Source organism: Dama dama, chromosome 13 (genome assembly GCF_033118175.1).
Source record: "Dama dama isolate Ldn47 chromosome 13, ASM3311817v1, whole genome shotgun sequence".
Classification (NCBI taxonomy): Eukaryota; Metazoa; Chordata; class Mammalia; order Artiodactyla; family Cervidae; genus Dama; species Dama dama.
The window spans coordinates 30,076,850-30,086,976 of NC_083693.1; the positions used below are offsets into that span (position 1 = coordinate 30,076,850).

Consider the following 10,127-nt stretch of genomic DNA (forward strand, 5'->3'; position numbering starts at 1 on the left):
AGAGTGTTGGGCGCCAGTATCTACCATGAAGCCAACGGGTTTCCCCTCCACATGTATGGTTACCCAGGACTCGGGGAGGGTTGCCGAGTCTTGACTCCCCTAGTCACTGTCTTCCCCCGCATATAGAACTCGAGTTCCAGGGGAGATTCTCTCTCTCTGGGTCGTTCCTCTCCTCGGGTCCCTCTTAGGGCACTCGTTTTTCCAGTGCCCCTGTTCTTTGCAGTAGGCGCACTGATCTTTCTTTAAGGCCTGCCTTTTTGGTCTCTCTTTTTCTCCCGTCCGGGGGTCTCGAGGTTCCCTCAGTTTTGTTCCGGCCTTTATCCCCGCAAAAAGAATCTGGGCTAGCTCCCTCTGGTTCTTCCGGTTTTCCCTCGCCCTATGTTCCCTATCTTCCTTCCTGATTTTCTCAGCTAATTCCCTTTCCTCCCGCCGAATTCGCTCTTCCCTTTCTTCTGGGGTCTCCCTATTATTAAATACCTTTTCAGCTGCTTTCAGTAAATCCTGTATTGTCTGTTCTCCCAATCCCTCTATCTTTTGTAATTTCCTCCTAATATCTGGGGCTGCCTGATTCACGAACGCTAACAGAACTGCAGCGCGTGACTCCTCAGCCTGGGGGTCCACAGGTGTATATTGCCTGAAAGCTTCCATCAGCCTCTCTAGGAAGGCTGCCGGGCTTTCAGTGGGCTCTTGCCTTACTAAATTTACCTTTGCCAAATCTGTCGGCTTTCTTGCTGCGGCCCGCGGGCCAGTCATCCGAGTCTGGTGGTACACTCGAAGACGCTCCCTACCTTCCGCTCGCTCAAAATCCCAGTTAGGCCGCAACAGAGGAAACCCCTCGTCCACGAGATGAGGCTGGGCGGTTGGCCTCCCGTCGGCCCCCGGGACCCGTTTCCGCGCCTCTGCCAGAACTCGCTCCCGTTCTTCTGTGGTGAAGAGCACCTGCAGCAGCTGCTGACAATCATCCCAGGTGGGGTTGTGAGTGAACAAAATGGAATCTAAGAGGTCAGTGAGGCCTTGGGGTTTCTCTGAGAAAGGAGGGTTTTGGGTCTTCCAATTGTACAGGTCACTCGTGGAAAAGGGCCAGTACTGATAGGTTCGCTCTCCTTCTGGGTCAGCTGGTCCCACTCGGTCGGGGAGCGCCTGAACAGTGGATGAAGGTAACTCTGGGTCCCCGGGGTCTTGCCCACCCCTATCTCTCTCCCCTAGCTCTCCCCTGGGTTCCCCAATGCTGGTCCCCCCTCATGGTCAGTTCCCGTTGGCCCTCTTAGTCTTCTCGGTTCACCCGTGGGAGCTTCTCTCCTCTGAGGGAATTGCAAGGGGGGCACATATGGCGGAGGCCTCATCTCCGTTTCTAGATCTATCAGGTTTGGATAAGAGGATTCCTGTAAGACTAGTTTTGAGTCCTCTTTCTTTTTGGTTTCCTCCGGGGGGGTCTCCATCACCAGGACCTGTGAATTAGAAGAACTAGGAGGTTTGTGAACAAAAGGTTTTAACCACTTAGGCGGATTTTCCACTAGATCCTGCCAAACCATGACATAGGGGACCTGACCCGGATGGCCCCAGGGATCCGAAGCCATAATCTTCTCCTTCACAGCCTGTATGATGGACGGTTGAAAGGTGCCTTCCGGAGGCCATCCAACCTGGAAGGCGGGCCACTCTGCAGAGCAAAAGGTTATTAATTTACTTTCCTTGACTAACAAAGACAAGTTATGGGCCCTGGCCCTGACATCCGAAAAATGGTCAGTCATGAAGGAAAGTGGAGTAGATTCTCCCTGACCCATGGTCAAAGAATAAATGGTAGGGAAGAGGGGGATAGAGAAGAAGTCACTGAGAACGACCACCAAAAATCCTACCGGGAGTGGTGGCGGCCAAGAGGTTGGGTTTATGGTATGCTTTTGGAATTGTTTATATGCCTGTGTCGTCGCACAGAAGTTTTCTTGCTGGGGGCGGGCACCCTAGGGGTTTCTAGCCCGTTCCGTGACCCCCTTATCCTCTCACAGGAGTCTTCAAGTGGCAGGTGCCCTAATGGCCTTTAAGTGCCTGACCCGTGCCCACACGAAGAATTTTAGGCCACGTCCTCAGTTAAGGATGTTAAAGGAGAGTTTCACCCAGTCAGGCTCTAGTTACTGATGCTCACTTATTGTAGGGCCGTCAGAGTCCGCCAGAGTGTAGCCCTGGCCGGGACTCATCAATTGCCCCCACAACCGTTCGCCTGTTCACTGAAACTCCTGAAAAGAAAAGGAATTGAGGGCAGATCAGAGAAGAAGAGGAGAAGGAGAATAAGTCAGAGGAGAGAGAAGAGAACGATGCACCAGAAGGGAACGAGACCAGAGACAACGCCGGCACACACACAAACACGGAGAGCTGAAGACAAACACACGGACAAACGTCGGCTGACAACACAGTGCTGGGTTTTCGGGCCCCCTGAGTTTTCTTGCCCCCCTGGTACTAGGTTCACCTTACCGAATGGCGTCCACTGCTCACCAGACTCGGGATCAGGAGAGGAACTCTCCTTCCCACAGAGCCGGCTGCCTTCCAGCGCATCCGCTGGCCTCAGTCTTACGCTGGCTGGAACGTCTTAACCCCCTATAGAAAGCTTTCTCCTGTGCCAGATACCTTCCTGCCTCATAGCAGGGCCTCGGATTTACACTGAACTTCTTGTCCTGCCTGAGCACCGGTGCTATTATCTATCCTTCCCCTCTGTCCTGGAAGTGTTCTCTTACCCCGGTCAAGGGATCCCGGATGAGCCCCCAAATGTTATGCCCAATGTCTGAATCCCTGAGCGGGAAGAGAGAAGGCCTCCAAGACAATGCAACTCGCAAAAAGGGAAGTTTATTGCTGACTCTTGGCGCATCCAACGCAGTGGTGCGGGGTCACAGAGCCCCGAGCCCAAGCTGTTACACAAATTTATAGGGTGAGCATAAGCAGTTGGTAGCTGGCATAATCTCAAACTGGCTTAACCAGGCAAACATGGTTACATGTTTGCAAAGCAATTTTATTGGTCCAAACTTGCGGGCTTTTTTTCAAACTTGGGCGTTTGCGGGCTTTTCAGCTTTCCCCTGATAGGTTCCCTTTTTCTTACTGGGCGCATGTAGATTGGCTGGCTCCGGCCTGATGGGGGTAGGGAATCTTACCATTTCCGGGGAAACCGAGACTTAGGTCCAGGCCGCCTGTCATGGTGTTAGCCCTGGCAGCCACACAACAACTTGTCACCTCCGTCCTTCAAACCTTAGCGTAGATTTACTGCTAAATCTGGACTCTGGGTGCAGCCCGGGGCTAGAGGTCATCCAGGCGACAAGAAGTCCGTTTCCCAGAGGAGTCGAGTTTCCACAGCTCGGGGCTGTCGCCATCAGAGAACCGCTGAGGGGACGCCCTTCTTGTGACCATGGCGGAGGCAGGCCGGCCTAAGTAGCCCTTGGGGTAGAGGGGCTGGCGGCTCTTGGCCAATGATCTCGTCTTAAAAATTTATCGCGTTTGGCAGGAGCGTCCTCTACCTCATTCCGGTTCCGGGAGTTGCAGAGAAAACACCACCCCCACCCCCCTCGCCCCGCCCTGTAGTTATTGTCGGAGATGGCTGGGCACAGAGCGGTTTAAACCCAAAAGCCACGCCTTCAGCCTGAAGCCGGAAAGAACCGCGACCTCCCCCAGCTCTCGCCCAAGCGTACTTCCGGTTCCGTCCCTGGCTTCCGGTGCTGCCACTCCGCGGGTCGTGAAGGTTTTTTTTGTAAACATGGCGTTTACCCTGAAGGTTTTCCGGGGCGGCCGTGTCCGCGCAGCTGTCGCTCGCTGTGGGTTTGCTACCCGGGGGGTGACCATCCCGGGCCCTATCAGCCGAGAACCGGATCCCGATTTCGACTGGGAACCGGAGGAGCGAGAACTGCAGGAGGTGGAGAGGTACCGGCTCCTTCCCGGGCCCTCAGCTTGAAGCAGGGCCTTGGTCTGGGCGCCCTTGTCCGCGCCTGGTTGGCGCTGGGCGTCCTGCAGCAGCCCTTCTCACCCGTTTTTAGGGGCGCAGGGGCAGGTGTTAGATCCTTTGCGACCACAGGTCCTCACCAAGGACGTATTTCATCACCCGACTAAAGAATTCAGCAACAGCTTATGGGCTGTTGTTCTTGGTGTTAGACTTATGGGGCGGTGTTCTGGCTGGCGGACATGGCCAGGTAGTGTTTCCAAAGTGAAGTGCGCTGGACGCTCTGTGACTGACCCCAAGGCTCTTAAACCACCCATCTAGCGTCTAGGCATGGTTTCTGCAATTGGTTCTCTCCCCCAGCACCCTGAAACGACAGAAAAAAGCCATTCGGTTCCAGAAAATTCGGAGGCAAATGGAGGCGTCAGGTGCCCCGCCCAGGACCCTGACGTGGGAAGCCATGGAGCAGATCCGGTAAGACCATTATGATTTTTGTTTTGAATACATAGTACATTACATATGGCTCAAAATTAAAGCAGTATAACGGCATATGTGTTGACAAGTGTTAACCCTCTTAGTCTCCTATGGATAGTATTTTTAATAGTTTTCTTGTGTCACTATGTAGGTTTCCTTCTGCACATACAAGCAAGCTCATGTGAATGTAGAATTTTATTTTCACTTTCGTAGTCTCAAACAGAATTTATAAATAACTTTTCTACAATTTACTTTGTTCACTTAATATAATCCGAAGATCTTTCAACTTCCCAAGAAAGACCTCTTCATTCTCTTTTGTAGATGCTTAGTAAATTGTAGTTTGTATTACTGATCTTTTATGGTGGGCACTTGATTTGTTCCCACTCACTTACTGTAACAAATAGTGCTCCGGTGCATGACCTTGTGTACCCATCAATGTACATACCTGCCAGAAGCATTATACACATTCTCAGAAGTAGGTTTGCTGAAGCCAAAAGTAAATGAATTTGCATTTTGGTAAATATTGTTAAATATTCTTCCAAAGGTTATGTTCCATTTTTCATTCTCACCAGAATAATTCTGGAGTTGAGACTTAGAATAAGGGGGTGTTATAGAGATGATCAAGATTTTATGAGCCTGCAACACTTCTCTTCTATCAACTTCCTCTCTTGTCTTGAATGCCAGCATTTTTAACCCTTCCATCTTCTTACCTGTCACCTTCCCTTTGGGGATCAGTAAATAATCTTTTTATTTCAGAGAAAAATCAGGCCATTAGGTTAAAAGTTATTAAAGCTTCTCCTCGTTTCCACTCTCCTCCTCCTCTCTTTCCACTTTCAGTCTTGTACTCTAGTCATATCACTGGGGAAGTGGCAGTTCTTCACTTGTCTAGGACCGGTCCTCTGGGTGCTCTAGGTCAAATCCCCACCTAATTCCTCAGGTACCTTTTTCTGTCAACTTAAAGTTGTCTGTGTTCTATGCTGGGCCCAGTCTGTCAATAACCAGTGCTGTGGCTGGACCAGCTATTGTGTCTTAAGATTACAACATGCCCTTCAATGACCTCAACTTTGGCTGGGGGTGGGTGGAAGTTTATTACTTACAGGACCTGAAAATTACACAGCTCACCTGAGGCCACACAGCAAGGCCATGGCTAGAGAGAGTTGCAAGGGCCTGGAGTTCTACTTTTACTGGGGTTGAGCACTGGGGCCTGAGATTTTTTTGGCGGTGGGTGGGGAGGGGTAGGGTTTTGAGGGCTTACTCTTTATTGGTGAATTCAGTGGGAATTTAAAGCACAGGAGGAGAAAAGGCAAGTGGCCCACGTGGTTAGTTGTTGAAGTCAAACATGATCTCTGAAACAAAGGTGCCTCAGTGGGGTGGCTGGAGCCCAGCTTTTTATCTAGTTGTGTGGCTGGCAGTGTGTTTATTGAAGACAGCCATCTTCAGAGTGCGTGCCTTGGCAAGCAAAACTTAAGTCAGTCACTTGGATTACAAAAAAAAAAGGAAACCCAACTGTCAAGTTTACTCAACACGCCCTCCTCCTTTAGTTCCCTCCTGGTTCCCTGCTCTCATTTTTGTTTGTTTCATCATGACAATGAAACTGCTCACAAATATACCAGTGACTTCCTCAGTGCTAGGCATAACTGACTCTCAACACTTTAACTTGTCTAATACTTCTCAGCATTTGACCTTGTCTGCATTCTTGAAATTCTCCCTTGACCCTTACAGATTATTGTTCATTAATATACAGATTACAGTTCAAGGAATCTAACTGATGACTGCACCCTGTTTCACTGCCACTGGATTGAGCTTCAAAATGAAAATTTGCTCATGTGCTTAAAATTCTTTCTTTGTTCACTGTTGCTCTGAGATAAACTCCAGAATCCCTAAGCAAGACATGGTCTTGCTCCTTCCCCCACTGTCACACAGCTAGAACTCTTCCCAACAAAGGTGATGTGCTTCTTTGTATTTCATCTGCTGCCTCCTCTACCATCAGTTCCTTTGACCCCCTGTTCTTCTACTCTCCTCTCCCAGCTTGTTACAACTGCTCATGTTTTCAGACCAGCTCTAGGGTGGACTTCCTGAAGAATTCTTAGGCTGCCCCATAGGTGTGGTGCTAGCCTGTCCCTGCCTCTCCCTTCCTGGTTCTCTCATAGCATCCTCTGCTGAGATCCTTCTCATAGTGTTGCTGGTTTTGCTGGGTGTTAATACATTTGTCTCCACCACCAGATTGTATGTTTTTTTTTTTTTTAAATGAATGTCTATTTAGGGATAGGCCCTGGGCTGGATATTTATTATACAATCAATAATCAATTTATTAATAGCCAATTTAATAATCAATTTATTATTCAATCAACACAGCAGTCTTTTTTGATTTTTTTTGCTGCATAGTGGGGCATGCAGGATCTTACTTCCCTAACCAGGGATCAAACCTACCTGCATTGGGTCTTCCAGCTCCCTGCATTGGAAGCACGGAGTCTTCATCACTGCACTGTCAGGCATGTCTGGATTGTATATTCTTTGAAGGGAAAGACTGTCTTGCATCCCCTGGATCTTACTGGGGCCTGTCATGCAGTGAGAGAAATCCAGTTGACATTAAATGACTAAAAGTAGTTGGGTGTTGCTGTAAGCACAGAAGAATTGGCTGTAGACATTTAGTGGTGCACGACAGAGACTGTGCAGTTTTTCCAAGCTTTCTTCTTTTCATGTATGTATCACTAGTGTTACGTAATCTGTTAACTGTTCTGATAGGAGATGTCTTCACAGATGGAAAATCTGCTTCTTTTTTCCATAGGTATTTACACAGGGAATTTGCAGAGTCTTGGTCAGTTCCCAGATTGGCTGAAGGCTTTGATGTCAGCACTGATGTGATCCGAAGGGTTTTAAAAAGCAAGTTCGTACCCACATTGGAACAGAAACTAAAGCAGGATCAAAAAGTCCGTAAGAAAATTGGACTTGGCCGTTTGCTCCCGGAGCTCCCAGGCCCTGGAGATTCCTCCAAACCACTTTCTGCAGGCCTGTCTGTATCAGGTTCTTTGCTGATGCCTGGGGATGAAGCCTCATCCAAAGGCGATGGTCACAGCACAGCTTTGAAAGTGATTGAATTGAACACTCAGAGTACAAATATACCAACGAGACAGAAGGAAAGGAATAAAGGAGTCCAGGGCCTGGAGGAGGAGAAGAACTTTGTGCCTGTTGCTGCAGGTCACCTTACTGGCACTTGTAGGGGCACCAGAGGAATTGACAGTGATGGATTACCCAGTGACAAGAAGCTGGAAGAGCTGAAGGCAGGGGAGGCAGGTGACCAGATCTTCAGCAACAGAGTCGTGCAGAGGGGACGAGAGTTCTTTGACAGTAATGGGAACTTCCTGTACAGAATCTGAGCCGGGGATGTGCCACGTGACACACAGCCGGGCGAGTATATTTGGTTCTGCCTGGATTTCTGTGTACGGATTTCCACCTTGGAAGTGAGGGGGAACGATGAGCCTGGAATGTGGGATGACAGGTTTGAACCTGACAAAGGGCAGATGACTTCACAGGGCAGATGTGTCTGGGAGCAGAGCAGTGATCCACCAGGTAGAGTGTAGCCTCCTGGAGCACAGCCCCTGCTCTGACCCACAGCCATCTGCAGATTTCACCCTTCTCCCTTGGGCTGTCTGTGTGTTGAAAAACCTGTATTGCATGTGTTGTTACAAGTTTCTGTGATACTTGCAGTATATTTGGGAAGAGATTAAGTTTGTCTTCTCACCTCATTTACTTCTTGATTAATGAACACTTAACAGTTCTGGAACTGCTTAGTCAATTGGTTGTCCTCATTGTGTGCAAAATAAAGCAAAATGAAGCAGTCTGTTTCGATTGGTGCTCTGTGGGATTGGGAGGGTTTGTTTACCTGGGAAGGAAAGGGAAGGGAAGGGAAGAAAAACAGAGTCCCTAAATGTTGGGAGAGAAATGTGGCCAGAGGTATCGCCAGCAAAGGGCTCTGTGCTGATCAGCCCTGCTTAGTTACAGACTTTGACACGTTTTTAAAAACGACATTAGGCCTCCCCTAAACACCCAGTCTAAAGTCACTCTTTTAGTTGCTGGGGCCCTGAAGAAGATCGGGGTGTGGGGGTCTGTCCAAACAGAAATACAGGGCAGGCACAGGCTTTACAGGCTCTCGACATAATCTCTAGCCACTTCCAAAAGCTTAAATAGAATCTTACTTTACAGTTTTTATCAGATTTTTACAAGGCTCTTGTGATCTAGACAAGAACAGATAATAGATCACTTTTACAAATTTGGTATCAAGGTTTTGGATATACCCACAGCCATGTAGCTGTGAGTGAGTGGCAGCACAGCACAGGCCCTTGAACCCAGGTCTCACTCTTAAGTCTTCTTAAATTCCTGGAATCCAGCATTGCCTGGCATCATTTCTGTTAATTCACAGATTGTTTTAGAAGTATTTGATGAATATAATCACCAGAAAGTGATTATCAAAAGACAAATAGAGATATATTCAGGCAACATAAGAGTCCAGTGATAGTTCTCAACAATGTCTCGCTTTGACAATTTACCAGCAAAAATAGGCTAGTCAGAATTTAACTATATGCAGAATGTTTTTCTAATGGAGACGTAGATATCCCAATCCTGTCATTGATAGTCTGTTCATGTATCTTGTTGCTGTTTCAGATGTCATTAATAGCAATTATATCACTGATTGCTGTTAACTGGAACATTCGCTCGGTATAAGTGGGCAAGGCCCTATCACATACCAGTCAAAGTTGGGGAATCCAGGTTTTAGTAATAGAGCAGTGGACACACAAGGCCCTTGTCACTGCTCTGTCACTTTCAAGTAATTTACAAACCAGTATTTTTATGATTTGAAAATAATTTGCCATGAGAACCTTTGAGCAGCAAGATGCTATTTGACTGCTTAAACAGGCATTTCTAACTCCTGCACATCATTTGACTATGCCCTTTCCCCAGGGGATTATGAAAAAAAAATAGAAGCTTTTATTAGTAGCCTAGATATGTTTTTGATTTACCTCATCCCCTAGCATCCTAATGCTCACTAGCTTAAATCTTTTGTTCTCCATTGTAAACGCTAATCTTAGGCTTTTGCACTTACTAGTTCATTGTCGCCAGATTTTCATTTGGCTAGGTCCTTACCATTCAGGTCTCAGGTCAAATGTTACTTTCATAGGCTTTCCCTAATCACCCTAGTCCTGTTTAATTTTCCCCAGTATTTGAAATGTATTAGTAATGTATTGGAGAAAGCAATGGCAACCCACTGTAGTACCCTTGCCTGGAAAATCCGATGGACAGAGGAGCCTGGTAGGCTACAGTCCATGGGGTCGTGAAGAGTTGGACACGACTGAGCAACTTCACTTTCACTTTTCACTTTCATGCATTGGAGAAGGAAATGGCAACCCACTCCAGTATTCTTGCCTGGAGAATCCCAGGGACAGAGGAACCTCGTGGGCTGCCATCTATGGGGTCACACAGAGTCGGACACAACTGACGTGATTTAGCAGCAGCAGCAGTAATGTATTATTTGTCATCACCTTCCTTGCCCCATTCCCATAAGGGCAGGAGACCTGTCCGTGTTCATTGCTGTAGTTCCAACCCGAGGTGGATTTTTTTTTTTTTTTTTTTTGCTGAGTGGCAAGTGGTATTTTAGTTCCATGACCAGAGCCTGAACTCATGTCCCTTCCAGTGGAGTCCTAACCATATACCTCCAGGGAATCCCCCTAACAGAGATTTCAGAATTGGT

At 47.9% G+C, this 10,127-nt stretch overlaps 1 protein-coding gene across 1 annotated transcript; it reads left to right on the forward strand.

Annotated features, from left to right (window-relative positions):
- The first annotated feature begins 3,650 nt into the window (after positions 1-3,650).
- Positions 3,651-8,219, forward strand: NGRN (neugrin, neurite outgrowth associated). Its single transcript, XM_061158717.1, has 3 exons — positions 3,651-3,894; positions 4,271-4,381; positions 7,170-8,219. The coding sequence occupies exons 1-3, from the start codon at positions 3,731-3,733 to the stop codon at positions 7,756-7,758; spliced, it is 864 nt and encodes a 287-aa protein (XP_061014700.1). The 5' UTR covers positions 3,651-3,730; the 3' UTR covers positions 7,759-8,219.
- Positions 8,220-10,127: the final 1,908 nt, after the last annotated feature.

What these genes read in the sequence shown, in the direction of transcription:
- NGRN (XM_061158717.1), top strand. Translation starts at nt 3,731, where the DNA reads ATGGCGTTTACCCTGAAGGTTTTCCGGGGCGGCCGTGTCCGCGCAGCT. An exon ending in GAACTGCAGGAGGTGGAGAG is followed by an intron (nt 3,895 to 4,270) that starts GTACCGGCTCCT and finishes TCTCTCCCCCAG; the next exon opens with CACCCTGAAACGACAGAAAA. An exon ending in GAAGCCATGGAGCAGATCCG is followed by an intron (nt 4,382 to 7,169) that starts GTAAGACCATTA and finishes TTTTTTCCATAG; the next exon opens with GTATTTACACAGGGAATTTG.